Source organism: Anomaloglossus baeobatrachus, chromosome 5 (genome assembly GCF_048569485.1).
Source record: "Anomaloglossus baeobatrachus isolate aAnoBae1 chromosome 5, aAnoBae1.hap1, whole genome shotgun sequence".
Taxonomy (NCBI): Eukaryota; Metazoa; Chordata; class Amphibia; order Anura; family Aromobatidae; genus Anomaloglossus; species Anomaloglossus baeobatrachus.
The window spans coordinates 419767048-419788179 of NC_134357.1; the positions used below are offsets into that span (position 1 = coordinate 419767048).

Consider the following 21132-nt stretch of genomic DNA (forward strand, 5'->3'; position numbering starts at 1 on the left):
AAAGTGAAAAACTACAACTCATCCAGCAAAAAGCAAAAAAACCCCACAAAAAAAAACAAAAAGTTATGGCTCTTGGAAGAAGAGGAAAAGAGAACTGTGACTATAGCAGGAAAGGGTTAAAATGGGTGCCTTTCCGAATGGAAAATGATTCAGCCATAACCCTCAGCCCCAATGTATTCTGCGGTGTAAGATGCTGCACCAAAAACCACACCGCCCGGCATGTGGGCAGCACTGCACTGGGCTGGGTCATGTGACCTTATTACGTCACCGTCTGGGATTGGCTCCTATGACTGCACGGTTTCCGAGTTCCTCTTCTTGCTATTACCTTCCCGTGCAGCAGATGGCGCTCAAGAGCTTCAGTGGGAACGCACGTGACGTTCCCGCTGTTCAATACAACTCTATGGTCTGGGCAGGACGTCCGCTCGTACGTAGCTGCGTCTACGCCGCTTCCGGTCCTGAGTCACGGTGAGAAGGAGAATGGCTCCGCCGGGTGAATTCAAGATGGCGGCGGACGGATCAGAACAGGTACCGGGTGTACGTATGTGTATGTAATGCGGGGCACGTACTGGAGGCTGCGGGTCCTGGCCCCTATTGTGTGCGGTATTTGCAGCCTGATTGGTGCCTGTTTACACCGGATAGTAATAGGCGTGCATGCCTTACAGCCCTGCTAGGATTACACATCAGGGGCTGTGCTGAGCCTTGAAGTCATGCAGATTTAAGGGGCCTGTCCACATGTAAGCCTCACTGCACGGTGTATGGAGGCCTTAAAGGGGGTGTCCAGTAGCAGCAAGATATCCCCCATGTATAGGTTAGGTGATAACTCATAGATAAGGGGGTCCACCTGATGGGCGGAAAGGGAACCTGACCAGAGCTGCATTCAGTCACTGTCTGCAGCGGTGACTGACTCATCAGAAGATGCCATCATGGAACCAGATAGTTCCCGTCAGTGGTTGCCCTATATTCATCCAATGAGTGGAGCTCGCCATTGTGGCTCCGTTATAAGAAATGGTACATGTAGTCACTGACATTACGGAAAGTCCACGTCAGACACATGAGGTGAACATAGCCTTTTGTGGAAAAAGCAATTCCAGCATCGAAGTAGGGAAGGGTTCTTTACAGTCAGAGCAGTCACACTGCACTGCCCGGCCATCAAGGTAGTAACAGCAGACGTGATATGTAGCCAAGGGCTAGATGTTTTATAGTGGTACAGAAGGTAGAACTGGACCTATCAGGGTTTTTTTTTGTGTAACTATTGGTGCGATCAATAATATTGTTTAAAGTTGTAAACTGCTGTCCTCAGGATGGCTCATCAAAGTCTGATTGGCCTGGTGCAACACCTGACAACCCCACTGTCCACCTTTTTCCGGTGCCTGCAGCGGCCGTGACTGCTCAGTTAATCTCCAGCTATGGTGACCGCAGCGTGGGTCCTGCATATCCACCCACTACTCGATTCAGTAGCTACTTCCGCTGGCACAGGGTACAGCCGATCAGCGGGTGGCCGGGTGTCGCACCCTCACCGATCAGACATTGATGACCTATCCTAACGATATGACCGCAATTTTAGTGTCCCAGAGATCTCCTTTAATAACGTAACTGCTGCGATCCATGCTTACGATGGAGCGATGACAGATGTATCTGTGGACACCTACATTTACATTCTGGTATTCTTAGTGATTTGTAACAAAATGTAGAGTTTTCCGTTTTAAATTTACAAGAATTATCTCCTATATGTAAGGTGGAGGATATCTGCAGTACACAAAAGTGAGTACACCCCTCACAGTTTTGTAAATATTTTATCTTTTCATGGGACAACACTGAAGATCTGACACTTTGATACAATGTATAGTAGTCAGTGTACAGCTTGTATAACAGTGTATATTAGATGCCCTCTAAATAACTCAACACATGGCCATTAATGTCTAAACCACTGGCATCAAACGTAAGTACACCCCTAAGTGAAAATGGCCAAATTGTGCCCAAAGTGTCAATGTTTTATGTGGCCACCATTGTTTTCAAACACTGCATTAACTTTCTTGGCTATGAAGTTCACTAGAGCTTCTCAAGTGCCACTGAATCCTCGTCCATCCTCCGTTACAATATCACAGAGCTGGTGGATGTTAGAGACCTTGCAATCGTGCACCTTCTGTTTGAGGATGCCCCACAGATGGTCAACAGGGTTTAGGTCTGAAGACATGCTTGTCCAGTTCAGCACCTTTTACCCACAGTTTCTTTAGCAAAGCAGTGGTCATCTTAGAAGTATATTTGGGGTTGTTGTTATGTTGGAATACTGCCCTGCAGCCCAGTTTCTGAAGGGAGGGTATTGAGCTCTGCTTCAGTATGTCTCAGTACATGTTGGTATTCATGGTTCCCTCAACAAGCTGTAGGTCCCCACAACCGGCAGCACTCATGCAGCCCTCAACCATGACACTCCCACCACCATGCTTAACTGTAGGCAGGACACCCTTGTCTTTGTACTCCTCACTGGTTGTCACCATACACACTTGATACCATCTGAATCAAATAAGTTTATCTTGGTCTAATCAGACCACAGGATATGCCCCCCCATCCCTTTACCTTTTAACCCCTGCAGCAATGCTGGCAGCATGCAAATGTCTATTTTGAAAGTGACAACCTCTGAATATGACGCTAAGCACGTGCACCTAGCTTTTTTGGTCGACCATGGCAAGACCTATTGTGAGTGGAACCTATCTAGTTAAACCACTGTATGGTCTTGGCCACTGTGCTGCACTTCAGGTTCATGGTGTTGCAATCTTCTTATAGCCTAGGCCATCTTTATGTAGAGAACAATTCTTATTTTTTTCATATCCTCAGAGAAGTCTTTGCTATGAGGTGCCATGTTGAACTTCCAGTGACCAGTATGAGAGAGTGTGAGCGATAACATCAAATGTAACACACCTGCTCCCCATCACACCTGAGACCTTGTAACGCTAAGTCACATGACAGCGGGGAGTGAATATAGCTAATTGGGCACAATGTGGCCCTTTTCACTTAGGGGTGTACTCACTTTTGTTGCCAGCGGTTTAGACGTTAATGGCTATGTTGAGTTATATAGAGGGCTGACTACTTTACATGGTATCAAAGTGTCAGATTTTCAGTGTTGTCCCAGGAAAATATAATGAAATATTTCCAAAATTTGAGTGGTGTACTCACTTTTGTGATATACTACAGTAGAAGACTTCAAGCTATCCAAAGAACAGGACTTTGGAACTTGAGAATCAAGCAGAAGTGTGTACATGCCTGACCTCCATTCTTGGAGAATGCAGAGTACGGAGCTCAGCTGTTTGTCAGTTCCATAGAGAATGAATAGAACAGAGGTTGATCATGTACACGGTACTGCAGAGACCGCCTCTTGGGATCGGTAGGGGTCTCAAGGATCAGTAAGTTATTTTAAAGGAGCACTCTGGTCACATTTGTTTATTTTTAATATTCCAGTGTGCTAGCTATTATGTATGTGAGTGTAGTAAGCTACTCACCGGCATCAGATATCAGTTTCATGCCAGCATCGCGTGACCACCTCTGTAACCTGCCGGATCACCGTGTGGTGTAGCTGTTACAATCTCAGTGTAAGTCTGTGGGACTCGGAACAAGGCTGCAGGACCTCATTCTGAATTCCCATAGACTTAAGGGGGCTTTACACGCAACGACATCGCTAACGAGATGTCGTTGGGGTCACGGAATTCGTGATGCACATCCGGCCTCGTTAGCGACGTCGTTGCGTGTGACACGAACGAGCGACCGCTAACGATCAAAAATACTTACCAAATTGTTGATCGTTGACATATCGTCCATTTCCAAAATATCGTTGCTGCTTTTGGACGCAGGTTGTTCGTCGTTCCTGAGGCAAAACACATCGCTACGTGTGACACCCCAGGAAGGACGAACAACACCGTACCTGCGTCCTCCGGTAACGAGGTGGGCGTGACTTTCATGTGGCTGCTCTCCGCCCCTCCACTTCTATTGGTGGCCTGCCGTGTGATGTCGTCGTGACGCCGCACAAACCGCCCCCTTAGAAAGGAGGCGGTTCACCGGCCACAGCGACGTCGCTAGGAAGGTAAGTATGTGTGACGGGTCCTAGCGATGTTGTGCGCCACGGGCAGCGATTTGCCCGAGACGCATAAACGACGGAGGCGGGTGCTTTCACCAGCGACATCGCTGGCGATTAAGCAGCGTGTAAAGCAGCCTTTAGGCTATGTGCGCACGTGTGCATTTTTCATGCGTTTCCGCAGCGTTTTAAACTGGGTCCTGCGTCCCCAGCAAAGACTGAGAATTTTGCAAATTCCATGCGCACTTTGCGTTTTAGAACACAGCGTTTTGAATGCTGACATTTTTTGCCAAAACGCTGCGTTCTAAAAAGGAACATGTCACTACTTTTATGCGTTTAGGATGCTTTTCCCACTCTGTCTATGGCAGAGCAAGCATCCAGAGCGCATGAATTCTGCATTCAAAATACATCCAAAACGCAGCTTTTCGGCTGCGTTTTGGAACGCACGTGCGGTGTAAAAAATCTGCGGTCTATTTGTCACTGCAGAATACAGACGTGCGCACATAGCCTTACGCTGAGAACACTCAGAAAGTGACCTCTACTGCACACAGCAACCACTGTGTGATTGGGGAGGTTAGAAATGCACAACTGAGCAGACGGTGCTGGGTGCTCCTGCGCTAATCACTCTCACATACATGATCTCTGGCACACGAGCCAATAATTGACTGAAGCGCTCTCTTCAGGATGTGCTCACACCACAGCATTGCTGCTTTTGTTTTCCTGTCCATTCCCAGTTACACAGTTCGGAGACCTACAGACAGCTTCATATGTGTCTGTTTCCATCAGTTGAGGCCACAGGACAAGAATTACAGCTATATTAGTGCAGCAGTGCTATTCCATGGGCCTGCCCTAAAGCAGAATACCCAGAAACGCTCCTTTAGGCTATGTGCGCACTAGGCCGTTTTACCCGCGGTTTTGCTGCGGAAATTTCTTGAGAAACGTTTGAAATCTTTCTGCAGACATTTCCCAGCAAAACCTATGGGAAAAAAAAATAGCTGTGCGCACGCTGCGTTTTTTTCTCAAGAAAATTCTTTGTGAAGATTTTCTTGAGAATATTTCTTGAGAAAATGTGCATGTCACTTCTTTTCCGCAGGTACCTGTGGTATACCCTCGGAATTTCACTCCATTCACTGTAATGTAATCGCGAAATACCGGGGGTATACCGCAGGTAGCAAATGATGTGCGGTATAGCCACGATTTACCTGCGGTAATGCTCATCGCTGCCTGTGGTTTTGCAGGAAGTGATGTCATTATGCCAGGAAGAGGAACCGGAGATGAGTAAACACAGACGTCACACTCCCTGGACGCCGCACAGAAGCACTTCCGTGTGACCTCCAGCTGCCCGTGCAGTCTGTGTCCTGCTCCAGCCCCGCGGCTGCCTGCCCTGCAGTGTCAGTGTCTGCCCGCAGTATTGGCAGCTTGTCACCCTGCAGCGCAGGCAGACACTGACACACAGCAGTGCGTGCAGCCGCGGGGATGCCGAGCGCTGCTGTCAGGAGATGAGATCATTACCTGCTGTGACGATCTCCTGCCTCCTAACGTCACCGCGGTCACTGCTGTCTATGCCCGTCTCGCGAGCGGCCCGAGACTTGTCACTAGCGGTGACGTCACGGGCTCTCTCGATACTGCTGACAACGCGGCGGGCATAGAAGTCAGTGACAGCGCTGACGTCAGCAGTACAGGAGATGATCACAGCAGGTAATGATCTCATCTATCCTCCTGACAGCAGCGCTCGGCATCCCCTGCAGTGACCTGGGCTATTGATGTTGGCTCAGGTCACTGCACTGCTCTCCCAGCCAATGGGGGAACATTCTGTTCTTCATGGACTGGGACAGTGACTATGGTATGGATCGCCGTGGGACCCCCCCCTTATTGGATTATGCCGGACGTGGAATTGATTGTTCTTATCAATAAATTGGTGAAAGAGGGAATGTGGGGAGTGTTTTTATTTCAAATAAAACTTTTTTTGTTGTCTATTTTATATTTCTTACTGACTGGGTTTGTGATGTCAGGTATCTGATAGACGCGTGACATCACTAACCCCAGGGCTTGATGCCAGGTGACATTACACATCTGGCATCAACCCCATATATTACCTTGTTTGCCACCGCACCAGGGCAACGGGATGAGTTGGGGCGAAGTGCCAGGATTGGCACGTCTAATGGATGCGCCACTTCTGGGGCGGCTGCAGCCTCCTGTTTTTAGGCTGGGGAGTGTCCAATAACAGTGGACCTCCCTAGTCTGAGAATATCAGACCCCAGCTGTCCGCTTTACCTTGGCTGGTGATCCAATTTGGGGGGGACCCCACGTTTTTTGTTTTCAATTATTTAATGTAAAATAACAGCGTGGGGTGCCCTCTGTTTTGGATTACCAGCCAAGGTGAAGCTGCCAGCTGTGGTCTGCAGGCTGCAGCCGTCTGCTTTACCCTAGCTGGCTACAAAAATAGGGGGAACCCCACGTCATTTTTTTTTTTTTTTTTAATTATTTATTTTTTGGCTAAATACAAGTCTAAGCACCCTTTAGTGCCACATGAAAGTCACTAAAGGGTGGCGGCTTAGAATATGCAGGCGGGTGGGACACATAGGTCTTTCTCATCTATCTATCTATTCATCTATCCATCTTTCCCTCTATCCATTATCTGTCTATCGATTATCTATATTATTTATTGCAGTTCAGCATAAAAAAACTGCAGGGACCAACCTGTGGAAAAACCGCGGCAAAAACGCATGCGTTTTTCCCGCGGATTTGGTGCGTTTTTTTATCGCTGGTGCTGTAATCTTCAACTCCCAGAAGTTTCTCAAGAAATTTTCTTGAGAAAAATCACTTTTCTAGTGCGCACATAGCCTAAGAAATTCTTTAAACATATTCTCTTTTGTGTCAGCGATCACATCACAAGTCCATAGGAAATTGACATCCTCATGGTCTCGCGTTTGTAAACTTTGACTGAAGCACTGGTATTTTTGTGTGACTATATGGACACGTTCTTCTGTTTTTATTGGCATTTTGTGAATTGTGTGGTGGAAATGATGTTAATGTGAACCTGTCAGGTCCTGTATGCACTCAGATCCACGAGTAGTTCTGGGCGCATATTGCTAATCCCTGCCTAACCGTCCCTGTATACAGTAGAATAGATAAGGAGATCTTTAGAAAAAGTATTTTTAAAGATCCTTTATGATATGCTAATGAGGCCACGGACTAGTCTCGAGCGTTCTTTCCCCCAACTAGTCCACCCTCTTAGAATGTTAGGACACCCCTGTAGGTGTGCTAACGTGCTAGTCAATGTCCAGCGTCTTCGACATTGGTGCGCATACCTGTCCGTTGTGTCCACCTCCAATGTCAGCCTTAGGCTTATGTGGCCACTTGGCATTTTTTGTGTTTTTTCCTTATTTTAATCAATAAAAGCAAGGAAAAAGCATCCCAGCAAAGTCTAAAAATAATCCTGACTTGCTGTGCAGACGCTGCTTCTTTTTTCCTTGCAGATTTTGTTGCTGAAAAAAGTATTTCAGTTGTTTTCATGTTGATGACCCAGGGTTACCATGGCAGCAATCGGGTCCCTGTGATCGCATTACAGGGACCCGATCGCCAGGGAGAAGTAAGCAATTCCTCTCACTGCCTCCTTTATACTGTAATTGCACTTATCATAGCATTTAGGGGGTTAAACTGCCAGGAGTGTTGCAGGCACCACTCTAGGCACTGAGAGCCAGGTCCTGGCTGCGATTTCGGGAGTACAGCACCTGAATCCCCGTGATCACCATGACTTAAAAGCTCAAAAATGCATATGAAAAAAACATGTAAATGCAATTAAAAATGTACATTCTTTCTGCCGCGGTTTCCTGACAAACCATGCCTTTTTCTGTGCAGAAGAGAAGCACCTAAAAAAGCAACGCGGGCACATAGCCTTAGGCTCAGTGCGGATGATCAGAAGTCCTGGCACATTCGGTCATGCGCACTAGACCTCTCTGAATCCAGGACGCGTACACCCGACTTCATAGTTCGCATGACCGGAAGTTTTAAAAATTAGTGCAGGAAATGGCCAGTTTATGAGAGCCCAACAGCCAGCGACAAGGCACATCTTTGGGACCTAACCTAATACCACTCTATCCTAATTTAGTAAGGATGGCACTCACATAACACTACTAGTCTCCACTTCATTCTCTGGACTATGAGGAGGCCCTCTGCGATCATGGCATCGTGCTATCGCTTCCCATAGTGATCTACAACTCACCTGGTGAAACAATAGCAGAACCAGCTGTCTGTCTCCTATATTACTTTGTTTTATCTTTACTCTAACAGCAGTAAAAATAAAATTACCATGATTTCTTCTCCATGCAGATGGATATGGATGAGACTCGTGGTGGCACCGGCTTACGTCAGTATTATTTGTCAAAGATCGAGGATCTACAGGTAAAAAAATGAAATATTCCCACTTCCCTGCTGCTTGTAATGCACTCGTAACCTGTGTCATGTTACATAGCCTTTTTTTTTCTGAAGCCTATGAATATACCCAAAGTCTAATCTGCGTTGTATTCAGAGGATTGTAGATCTACCATTCACTGCAGCTTATTTCTTCAGTCATTTGTGGTATGTGACTCTGGTCAATGTTTTTCTCTCTAGTTGGTCGTCAATGAAAAAAGCCAAAACTTGAGACGTCTTCAAGCCCAGAGAAATGAGCTCAATGCAAAAGGTAAGCTGAACAGACGATACTGGGCTCTGTGCACACTGGTGTCATGGCTTTCTTTCTCACAGTGTTCATTGTGGTTGATTACAGTCCAATATAATGGTTAGGCTGCTCGGCTTTGCTTTTATTCCTTTTTAAACTGGGTAGAATTTTGTAGCAAAAACCTGCTGCCCACTTTCTTCATTGTCTGGTCCTGGTACAATATTCTGTCCCTACAATTAACCCCACAGCCAAAAGCTGAAAGTGCCAGTTATATCACCTGATTCTGGGGTGCATGAGTGACTTGTATTGCAATATGACAACTGTTACCTTAAAGGGAACCTGTCAGGTCCAATATGCACCTAGATCCACGAGCAGTTCTGGGTACATATTGCTAATCCCTGCCTAACCGTCCCTGTATACACTAGCATAGATAAAGGGATCTTTAGGAAACGTATTTCTAAAGATAGTTTCTTATGATCCGGAGTCCCCTGGACTTCCAATTATGTGCACTGAATTGATGCTGGGTGTAAGCTTGCTGGCTTCAGTAAGGTATAGTGCACTTGATCGGACGTTCCAGATACTCCGGATCATGTGCAGTGCGCATCCATCCTCTGCTGGCCGCCATGAAGAGTGAGGTATGTGCGCGTCACTGCGCATTCATTAGCATGTTAGTACGCCAACAGGGCATGCTAACATGCAAGTGGGCCAACTAGCTGAGGGAACAAACGCGCTTGCGACTAGTCCCTGGCCTCATTAGCATATCTGAAACGATCTTTAGAAATACTTTTTCTAAAGATCTCTTTATCTATACTAGTGTATACAGGGACGGTTAGACAGGGATTAGCAATTTAATTTGTTGAAAGGAGAACTCCGGCACACTGTTTACCCCTTTAAGAAACAAACCAGTTGCATGTACTAAAAATTTTCTTTATTGATCAAAAAAATTTTCTGGATAGATGGTACATGTTTGTCCAAACAATCAATTGACGTTTCGGCCTTTGTCAGATTGGACTATTATCACACGTAAAGCATCAGTAATCAATTGGTATGTATGCCATAGTGAGGGTAACGAGGGTATTAATCGTCAGGAGGATGGAGTCCTGGAAAGGATAATATGCTATGTTTCCTCAGGGAATGCAGACTTTTCTATATTGCCGTGATGTCCTGCAGACAGTCAGACAGGGTAAGTTCTATACTGAAAATGGATTATATTTTCACATCTCCTTATGTCATATATGCTTTTTGTCATATAATCTTGTTGGAGTAAATGGTCATGTCAGAAAGGCACCAAACGTGGCGTAACAGCAATGGTGCAATACGTCCGGCAGGACCAGGTATGGGCTACCAGAAGAAGCTTGCTGTGGAGCGTGCCTGTGTGATCCCTGCAGTGTCATACCACGTTTGGTGCCTTTCTGACATGACCATTTACTCCAACAAGATTATATGACAAAAAGCATATATGACATAAGGAGATGTGAAAATATAATCCGTTTTCAGTATAGAACTTACCCTGCCTGACTGTCTGCAGGACATCACGGCAATATAGAAAAGTCTGCATTCCCTGAGGAAACATATAGCATATTATCCTTTCCAGGACTCCATCCTCCTGACGATTAATACCCTCGTTACCCTCTCTATGGCATACATACCAATTGATTACTGATGCTTTACATGTGATAATAGTCCAATCTGACAAAGGCCAAAACGTCAATTGATTGTTTGGACAAACACATGTACCATCTAACCAGAAACATTTTTTGATCAATAAAGAAATTTTTTTTTGTACATGCAACTGGTTTGTTTCTTAAAGGGGTAAACCGTGTGCCGGAGTTCTCCTTTGAATTTTGATACTTTCTTTGTCGCTCCATTGGGAGACCCAGACAATTGGGTGTATAGCTTCTGCCTCCGGAGGCCACACAAAGTATTACACTTTAAAAAGTGTAACCCCTCCCCTCTGCCTATACACCCTCCCGTGCATCACTGGCTCCTCAGTTTTATGCTTTGTGTGGAAGGAGGCACACATCCACTCATGCATTCTCAGATTAGTTATATCGGTTGGAAGAAAAGAGGACCCCCACGGGGTCCCCGGCATGTTCCCTTCTCACCCCACTAAAGTCGGCGGTGCTGTTAAGGTTGAGGTACCCATTGCGGGTACAAAGGCCGGAGCCTCATTCCGTTTTCCTTCACCATCCCTTAGTGGCTCTGGGAGAAGTGGGATCCTGACCGGTCGTACATTCACTGGGACCGGGCTCCCTCCGCAGCCCCTGTGGGAATCTGCTGGACAGGAGTCTATTCTTCATCAGGGATCGGGCCCTGCATCTATAAGGTACTCTGTGTCCCCATGGGGACTGTGCATGGAGCGCCTTATTCCCGGACGCTGCAGCAGCTGCTGATTTCGGAAGACCGGCGGACTTCCGCGCCGACCGAGCCTGCTTGTCGGCTGCGGTCTTAAATTTAGTCCCCGGCTTCATCGCGGCCTAGTAGCAAAAATCCCGCCCCCGGGCCTGCCTGTCAGGGGTAAGGGCGGGACGGCCGGCCTGACGTCGGCTGTGAGGGCCGGAGCACCCTGTATGTTTCCTCCCCCCTCACTGATCACTGTGGGGAACCCAGATTCCCGCACTTTTCTAGCACCGCCCACGGCTCCACTGCTCCCCTGAGAGCTCCGGCAGCCATGTTTTTGGCATTCTGCCGGTGGAGGATTATCAGAGAAGAGCTCTACAGCTCTGGGAGACCTAAGGCAGGGAATCTGGAGGACACACACTCGCTTTTTAGCGGTCGGTAAGCCACACCGGTCACCCGATGCTGGTCCCCCCCCCCCCAGGGTGCCGGAATAGATACGTATTTATATACATATTTCTGTTCGGTCAGGCTGTATACCCCTTCCCATATACCCTCAGTGATCACTCTCCTAGGAGACAACAGCATGTCGTCCACAAGGAGCAAAGGTGCTAAGGCACAGGGTTTTTTTGCGACCTGTACCTCTTGTGCGGCTATGTTGCCTGCGGGTTCCACCTACCCTCACTGTGAGCAATGCTCAACCCCTGTTTCGCTTGCTCAGCCGGAGCCTCGGTCACTAGTGGGCCCCTCGGCTCATGTAGACCCCCCCCCCCCCCGCTCCCCCTGTCCAGGCGGCAGGGACAGAGTTTGCTGCGTTTGCTGAGAAACTCTGAGTCAGTCTATGGACAAATGGTCTGCCAAGCTGCTAGAAGCTTTGCAGTCCAGACCGGTCCTTACACAGGCCCCGGTCCCCGTAAGCTCGTCGCCTCCAGGCCCCTCTCGGTCCGCGCCGCAGCGCTCTCCCAGGTTGGGCCCTAGGTCCCACGCGGAGGACTCCTGCCCGGATCTCAGTCCCAGACCGACTAAACGGGCTCGCTGGGAATCTTCCCCGACTTCTTCACGCTGCTCGGGTTCCCAGCCCGAGGACTCTCTGGAGGACGAGGCGGACGTTGCAGCTCAGGGCTCTGAACCTGACGTTGCTCTCAATCTTGATACACCTGAAGGGGACGCCTTAGTTAATGATCTTATCTCGTCCATTAACCAGGTGTTAGATCTATCTCCCCCGCCTCCACCTGTAGAGGAGTCGGCTTCTCAGCAGGAGAAACACCAGTTTCGGTTCCCCAAACGTACACTGAGTGCTTTTTTCGATCACTCTAACTTCAGAGATGCTGTCCAGAAGCCCAGAGCGGTTCCGGACAAGCGCTTTACTAAGCGCCTTACTGACACACGTTACCCCTTCCCCTCTGACGTAGTTAAGGGTTGGGCTCAGTGTCCCAAGGTGGATCCTCCAGTCTCTAGATTGGCGGCTAGATCTGTAGTATCGGTGGCAGATGGCTCATCGCTGAAGGATGCCACTGACAGGCAGATAGAGCTCCTGGTGAAATCCATTTTTGAAACCACGGGCGCGTCTTTTGCCCCGGCCTTTGCAGCCGTGTGGGCACTACAAGCTATCTCAGCTTGTCTGGCTGAGATTAATGCAGTCACACGTAATTCTGCTCCGCAGGCTGCGTCTCTGACCTCTCAAGCGACAGCTTTTTCTTCCTACGCCATGAACGCAGTCCTAGATTCTGCTAGCCGTACAGCGGTGGCATCCGCTAATTCTGTGGCAGTCCGCAGGGCCATGTGGCTGCGCGAATGGCAGGCAGACTCGGCCTCCAAGAGGTTCTTAACCGGTTTGCCGTTTTCTGGCGACCGATTGTTTGGCGAACGATTGGATGAGATTATTAAGGAATCCAAAAGAAAGGACTCCTCCTTACCCCAGTCCAAACCTAAGAGACCTCAGCAACGGAAAATTCAATCGAGGTTTCGGTCCTTTCGTCCCTCCGCCAAGCCCCAGTCCTCTTCATCCAACAGGCCGGAGAAAGGCCAGAGGAACTCCTATGCGTGGCGGTCTAAGTCACGCCCCCAAAAGGCCGCCGGAGGCACTGCCTCCAAGGCGGCCTCCTCATGACTCTCGGCATCCCCGAACCACATCCTCGGTCGGTGGCAGGCTCTCCCGCTTTTGCGACGCCTGGCGGCCACATGTTCAAGACCGATGGGTGAGAGACATTCTGTCTCACGGTTACAGGATAGAATTCAGCTCTCGTGCTCAGACTCGTTTCTTCAGAACCTCTCCACCCCCCGCTCGGGCCGACGCACTTTTTCAGGCAGTGGCCACTCTGAAAACAGAGGGAGTTGTGATCCCGGTTCCCCCTCAGGAACATGGTCGCGGCTTTTACTCCAACTTGTTCGTGGTGCCAAAGAAGGACGGATCATTCCGCCCCATTCTGGACCTCAAACTACTCAACAGACATGTGAGCACCAGACGGTTTCGGATGGAATCTCTCCGCTCGGTCATCGCCTCGATGTCACAAGGAGACTTCCTAGCATCGATCGACATAAAGGATGCTTATCTCCATGTGCCGAACGCACCCGAACATCAACGCTTCTTGCGTTTCGCCATCGGGAACGAGCACCTTCAGTTCGTGGCATTGCCTTTCGGCCTGGCGACAGCCCCACGGGTGTTCACCAAAGTCATGGCATCCGTAGTGGCGGTCCTACACTCTCAGGGCCACTCGGTGATTCCCTACTTAGACGATCTCCTAGTCAGGGCACCTTCTCGGGCGGCGTGTCAACACAGCCTTACAGTCGCTCTGGCGACTCTCCAGCAGTTCGGGTGGATAATCAACTTCCCAAAATCCCAGTTGACACCGACCCAATCACTGACTTACCTCGGAATGGAGTTTCATACACAGTCAGCGGTAGTCAAGCTACCGCTGGACAAACAGCTGTCCCTGCAGGCAGGGATACAATCTCTTCTTCGGGGTCAGTCATACCCCTTGAGGCGCCTCATGCACTTCCTGGGGAAGATGGTGGCAGCGATGGAGGCAGTGCCGTTCGCGCAATTCCATCTGCGGCCACTCCAATGGGACATTCTCCGCAAATGGGACAGGAGGTCGACTTCCCTCGACAGGAACGTCTCTCTGTCTCTTGCAACCAAGACGTCTCTTCAGTGGTGGCTCCGTCCCAATTCTCTATCGCAAGGAAGATCCTTCCTACCCCCAACCTGGGCTGTGGTCACCACGGACGCGAGCCTGTCAGGGTGGGGAGCGGTTTTCCGCCACCACAGGGCTCAGGGAACCTGGACTCCGGTAGAGTCCTCCCTTCAGATCAATGTTCTGGAGAACATTGGGCGGTGTATCTAGCATTATTGGCCTCCCATCGGTTGCTGGAGGGCAGACAGATCCGTATACAGTCGGACAACGCCACGGCCGTCGCATACATCAACCATCAGGGAGGCACGCGCAGTCGTCAGGCCTTCCAGGAAGTCAGGCGGATTCTGCAGTGGGTGGAAGCCACAGCCTCCACGATCTCCGCAGTGTACATCCCGGGTGTAGAAAACTGGGAAGCAGATTTTCTCAGTCGTCAGGGCATGGACGCGGGGGAATGGTCTCTTCACCCAGACGTGTTTCGAGAGATCTGTCGCCGCTGGGGAACGCCGGACGTCGATCTCATGGCGTCACGACACAACAACAAGGTCCCGGCCTTCATGGCACGGTCTCAGGATCACAGAGCTCTGGCGGCGGACGCATTAGTTCAGGATTGGTCGCAGTTTCGCCTGCCTTATGTGTTTCCTCCTCTGGCGATGCTGCCAAGAGTGTTACGCAAGATCAGGTCCGACTGTCGTCGCGCCATTCTCGTCGCTCCAGATTGGCCGAGGCGATCGTGGTACCCGGATCTGTGGCATCTCACGGGTCAACCGTGGGCGCTTCCAGACCGCCCAGACTTGCTGTCACAAGGGCCGTTTTTCCATCTGAATTCTGTGGCCCTCAACCTGACTCTGTGGCCATTGAGTCCTGGCTCCTAGCGTCTTCAGGATTATCTCAGGATGTCATTGCCACTATGAGACAGGCCAGGAAACCAACGTCCGCCAAGATCTATTACAGATCTTGGCGGATCTTCTTATCCTGGTGCTCTGATAATGGTTTTTCTCCCTGGCCGTTTGCCTTACCCACTTTTCTTTCATTCCTTCAATCCGGACTGGACAAGGGTTTGTCACTCGGCTCTCTCAAGGGACAAGTATCGGCGCTCTCCGTATTTTTTCAAAAGCGCCTGGCCAGGCTTCCGCAGGTCCGCACGTTCCTGCAGGGAGTTTGCCACATAGTCCCACCATACAAGCGTCCGCTGGAACCCTGGGACCTTAACAGGGTGCTAACGGCTCTTCAGAAACCACCTTTCGAGCCGCTGCGGGATGTTTCTTTATCACGTCTTTCGCAGGTGGCGGCATTTCTAGTGGCAGTTACATTACTCCGAAGAGTGTCGGAGCTTGCAGCGCTGTCATGCAAAGCCCCCTTCCTGGTTTTTCACCAGGATAAGGTGGTTCTGCGTCCTGTCCCGGAATTTCTCCCTATGGTGGTATCCCCTTTTCATCTCAATCAGGATATCTCCTTACCTTCATTTTGCCCTAATCCAATTCACAAATATGAAAAGGATTTGCACTCATTAGATCTAGTGAGGGCAATCCGGTTCTACGTGTCTCGCACGGCACCCCTGCGCCGTTCAGATGCGCTCTTTGTCCTTGTCGCTGGCCAGCGTAAGGGTTCGCAGGCTTCCAAGTCAACCTTGGCTCGGTGGATCAAGGAACCGGTTCTTGAAGCCTACCGTTCTTCTGGGCTTCCGATTCCTTCAGGGCTGAAAGCCCATTCTACCAGAGCCGTGGGTGCGTCCTGGGCATTGCGGCACCGGGCTACGGCTCAGCAGGTGTGTCAGGCAGCTACCTGGTCTAGTCTGCACACTTTCACGAAACACTATCAGGTGCATACCTATGCTTCGGCAGATGCCAGTCTAGGTAGGCGAGTCCTTCAGGCGGCGGTTGCCCACCTGTAAGAGGGGGCCGTTTTCGGCTCTTTTTATCGAGGTATTCTTTTACCCACCCAGGGACTGCTTTTGGACGTCCCAATTGTCTGGGTCTCCCAATGGAGCGACAAAGAAGAAGGGAATTTTGTTTACTTACCGTAAATTCCTTTTCTTCTAGCTCCTATTGGGAGACCCAGCACCCGCCCCTGTTCCCTTCGGGCTGGTTGTTCTTTTGTGTACACATGTTGTTCATGTTGAATTGTTGTTTTGGTTCATGGTTTTCAGTTCTCCGAACATCCTTCGGATTGAATTTACCTTAGACCAATTTATAAGTTTTTCCTCCTTCCTGCTTTTGCACCAAAACTGAGGAGCCCGTGATGCACGGGAGGGTGTATAGGCAGAGGGGAGGGGTTACACTTTTTAAAGTGTAATACTTTGTGTGGCCTCCGGAGGCAGAAGCTATACACCCAATTGTCTGGGTCTCCCAATAGGAGCTAGAAGAAAAGGAATTTACGGTAAGTAAACAAAATTCCCTTCATTTTCTCCTGAGCACCTGTGTTTCAGTGATGCAGAGTCTTAAGGCTACTTTACACGCTGCGATATTGGTACCGATATCGCTAGCGAGTGTACCCACCCCCGTCGGTTGTCCGACACGGGCAAATCGCTTCCCGTGGCGCACAACATCGCTAATACCCGTCACACGGACTTACCTTCCCTGCGACGTCGCTCTGGCCGCTATCTGCCTCCTTTCTAAGGGGGGCGGTTCGTGCGGCGTCACAGCGACGTCACGTGGCAGCCGTCCAATAGCAGCGGAGGGGCGGAGATGAGCGGCTGGAACATGCCGCCCACCTCCTTCCTTCCTCATTGCCGGTGGACGCAGGTAAGGAGATGTTCGTCGTTCCTGCGGTGTCACACATAGCAATGTGTGCTGCCTCAGGAGCGACGAACATCGTACCTGCAGCAGCAACGATAATAAGGAAATGAGCGACGTGTCAACGACCAACGATTTTTCACATTTCTTTGTCGCTCCATTGGGAGACCCAGACAATTGGGTGTACAGCTACTGCCTCCGGAGGCCACACAAAGTATTACACTTTAAAAAGTGTAACCCCTCCCCTCTGCCTATACACCCTCCCGTGCATCACGGGCCCATCAGTTTTATGCTTTGTGTTGAAGGAGGCTGACATTCACACAATGCTCCACATTTTAGTCAGCAGCAGCTGCTGACTATTTCGGATGGAAGAAAAGAGGGCCCCTAACAGGGCCCCCGGCATGCTCCCTTCTCACCCCACTGAGTCGGCGGTGCTGTTAAGGTTGAGGTACCCATTGCGGGTACAAAGGCAGGAGCCACATGCCGTTTTCCTTCCCCATCCCTTAGGGGCTCTGGGTGAAGTGGGATCCTAACCGGTCATCCAGGCACTGGGACCGGGCTCCCTCCGCAGCCCCTGGTGGTATCTGCCGGACAGGAGACTTAGTATCGTCAGGGACAAGGCCCTGCAACTACAGGTACTCTGTGTCCCCTTTGGGACGGTGCATGGAGCACCTGAGCCTCAGACGCTGCAGCGCCTGCAGTGTTGATTTTTGTCCGGGACTACCGCGCCGACCGTGCCTGCTTGCCGGCCGCGATTTTTACTTTAGTCCCCGGCTTTTGCGGCCTAGTACATTAAACTCCCGCCCCCGGGCCTGCCAGTCAGGGGCAAGGGCGGGACGGTCGGTCTGACGCCGACAGTGAGGGCTGGAGCACACATAGCTGTCCTCCTCCCCCCTCACTAATCCCTATGGGGCACCAGATTCCCGCACTTTTGTAAGTTACGCCCCCGGCTCCCTCCTCCCCTGTGAACGCCGACAGCCATGTTTTAACACATTCTGCCGGTGGAGGACTTCTGACCACAGCTCTGGGAGACCCGAGGCAGGGAATCTGGTGGCCACACACCGCTGGAGCGGTTGGTAAGCCACACCGGTTACCGGTGCTGGTCCCCCTAGGGTGCTGAACTGTATATAGATACATTATATTTGTATACTTTTTCCGGTTCAGCTGTACTGTTAACTTGTGGCTATATACCCTCAATGATCACGCTCCTGGGAGACAACAGCATGTCGTTCACAAGGAGCAAGGGGGCCAAGGCACAGGGTTATTTTGCTACCTGTACCTCTTGTGCGGCTATGCCACCTGCAGGTTCCACCTACCCTCATTGTGTGCAATGCTCGGCCCCTGTGACACTCACTCAGCCGGAGCCTGAGGCACTAGGGGGTCCCTTGGCCCAGGTAGAACCGCCGGCCCCCCCTGTCCAGATGGCAGGGACAGAGTTTTCTGTTTTAGCTGACAAACTCTCTGAGTCGCTTTCACATTCCATGGCTCAGTCTATGGATAAATGGTCTGCTAAGTTTCTAGAGGTTTTGCAGTCCAGACCGGCCCTTACACAGGCCCCGGGCACTGGGGGATCACCCCCAGGCCCCTCTCGGTCTGCGACTAAGTGTGCTCCTGGTGTGGCCCCTAGTTATTACGTGCAGGACTCCGGCACGGACCGCAGTCCCAGACCAGCTAAGCGGGCTCGCTTAGAATCTTCCCCGTCTTCATCACGCTGTTCGGGGTCTCAGCTTGAGGATTCTCTAGAGGAGGAGGCGGAGGTCGCAGCTCAGGACTCTGACCCTGACGTTGCTCTCAATCTTGATACACCTGAAGGGGACGCCATAGTAAATGACCTTATAGCGTCCATCAACCAGGTGCTAGATCTTTCTCCCCCAACTCCGCTTACAGAGGATTCGGCTTCACAACAGGAGAAACACCAGTTTAGGTTTCCTAAACGTACCCGGAGTGCTTTCTTCGATCACTCTAACTTTAGAGATGCTGTCCAGAAGCACAGGGCTTTCCCGGACAAGCGCTTTACTAAACGCCTTAATGACACACGTTACCCCTTCCCCGCTGACGTGGTTAAGGGTTGGGCTCAGTGTCCCAAGGTGGATCCTCCAGTCTCTAGACTGGCGGCTAGATCCGTAGTAGCAGTGGCTGACGGTGCATCGCTCAAGGATGCCACGGACAGGCAGAGCTGCTACTGAAATCCATCTATGAAGCCATAGGCGCGTCTTTTGCCCCAGCCTTTGCAGCAGTGTGGGCACTCCAGGCTATCTCAGCTTGTCTGTCTGAGATTAATGCGGTGTCCCGTACCGCTGCGCCACAAGTAACATCTTTGACTTCTCAGGCGTCAGTATTTGCATCCTACGCCATGAATGCTGTCCTGGACTCGGCTAGCCGTACAGGGGTAGCATCCGCCAATTCTGTGGCAGTCCGCAGGGCCATGTGGCTACGTGAATGGAAGGCAGACTCTGCTTCCAAAAAGTTCTTGACCGGTTTGCCTTTTTCTGGCGACCGACTGTTTGGCGAGCGATTGGATGAAATTATTAAGCAATCCAAGGGAAAGGACTCGTCCTTACCCCAACCCAAACCAAATAGACCTCAGCAACGGAAAGTTCAAGCGAGGTTTCGGTCCTTTCGGCCCTCAGCCAGATCCCAATCCTCCTCGTCCAACAGGCCACAGAAGAGCCAGAGGAACTCTTCTGCATGGCGGTCTAAGTCACGTCCTCCAAAGACCGCCGGAGGCACCGTCTCCAAGGCGGCCTCCTCATGACTTTCGGCCGCCCCAAACCGCATCCTCGGTCGGTGGCAGGCTATCCCGCTTTTGCGACGCCTGGTGGCCACATGTCCAAGACCGATGGGTGAGAGACATTCTGTCTCACGGTTACAGGATAGAGTTCAGCTCTCGTCCTCCGACTCGTTTTTTTCAGAACATCTCCGCCCCCCCGAGCGGACCGTTGCCTTTTTTCAGGCGGTGGACACTCTGAAAACAGAAGGAGTGGTGATCCCCGTTCCCCTTCAGGAACGCGGTCGCGGTTTTTACTCCAATCTGTTCGTGGTGCCAAAAAAGGACTGCTCATTCCGTCCCGTTTTGGACCTCAAATTGCTCAACAGACATGTGAAAACCAGGCGGTTTCGCATGGAATCCCTCCGATCTGTCATCGCTTCGATGTCCCAAGGAGACTTCCTAGCATCAATCGACATCAAAGATGCCTATCTCCATGTGCCGATCGCGCAAGAGCATCAACGCTTCCTGCGTTTCGCCATTGGGGACGAACACCTTCAGTTTGTGGCACTGCCTTTCGGCCTGGCGACAGCCCCTCGGGTCTTCACCAAGGTCATGGCATCCGTCGTAGCGATCCTACACTCTCAGGGCCACTCGGTGATCCCTTACCTAGACGATCTCCTAGTCAAGGCGCCCTCACGGGTGGCTTGTCAACACAGTCTGACCGTTGCTCTGGAGACTCTCCAGAGGTTCGGGTGGATCATCAATTTTCCAAAGTCAAAATTGTCTCCGACCCAGTCACTGACGTACCTCGGGATGGAGTTTCATACTCTCTCAGCGATGGTCAAGCTGCCGCTGGACAAACAGCGGTCGCTGCAGACAGGGGTGCAATCCCTTCTTCGGGTCCAGTCGCACCCCTTGAGGCGCCTCATGCACTTCTTGGGGAAGATGGTGGCAGCAATGGAGGCAGTTCCTTTTGCGCAATTTCATCTGCGTCCACTCCAATGGGACATTCTCCGCAAATGGGACAAGAGGCCGACGTCCTTAGACAGGAACGTCTCTCTGTCTCTGGAAGCCAAGACCTCTCTTCAGTGGTGGCTTCTCCCCACTTCTCTGTCGAAGGGAAAATCCTTTCTGCCCCCATCCTGGGCTGTGGTCACGACGGACGCGAGCCTGTCAGGATGGGGAGCGGTTTTTCTCCACCACAAGGCTCAGGGAACCTGGACTCCGACAGAGTCCTCCCTTCAGATCAATGTTCTGGAGATAAGGGCAGTGTATCTAGCCCTCAAGGCGTTCCATCGGTGGCTCGAGGGCAGGCAGATCCGCATACAGTCGGACAACGCCACGGCGGTTGCGTACATCAACCACCAGGGCGGCACTCGCAGTCGTCAAGCCTTCCAAGAAGTCCGGCGGATTCTGTTGTGGGCGGAGGCCACAGCCTCCACCATCTCCGCGGTTCACATTCCGGGCGTAGAAAACTGGGAAGCAGACTTCCTCAG

The 21132-nt window shown here is 50.8% G+C and overlaps 1 protein-coding gene across 3 annotated transcripts in view; it reads left to right on the forward strand.

Moving 5' to 3' along the window:
* PSMC5 (proteasome 26S subunit, ATPase 5) overlaps nt 1-21132 on the forward strand; it is an 84326-nt gene that overhangs the window by 26475 nt on the left and 36719 nt on the right. The window contains exons 1-3 of one of the 3 annotated variants that reach the window (XM_075350298.1): nt 417-534; nt 8396-8467; nt 8678-8747. In XM_075350298.1, coding sequence (XP_075206413.1) covers nt 478-534; nt 8396-8467; nt 8678-8747 — 199 coding nt within the window. In that variant the 5' untranslated portion in view covers nt 417-477. Of the gene's footprint in view, nt 1-416; nt 535-8395; nt 8468-8677; nt 8748-21132 lie in introns of those variants that run through there. The other 2 variants (XM_075350299.1, XM_075350300.1) reach the window with 2 other exon arrangements.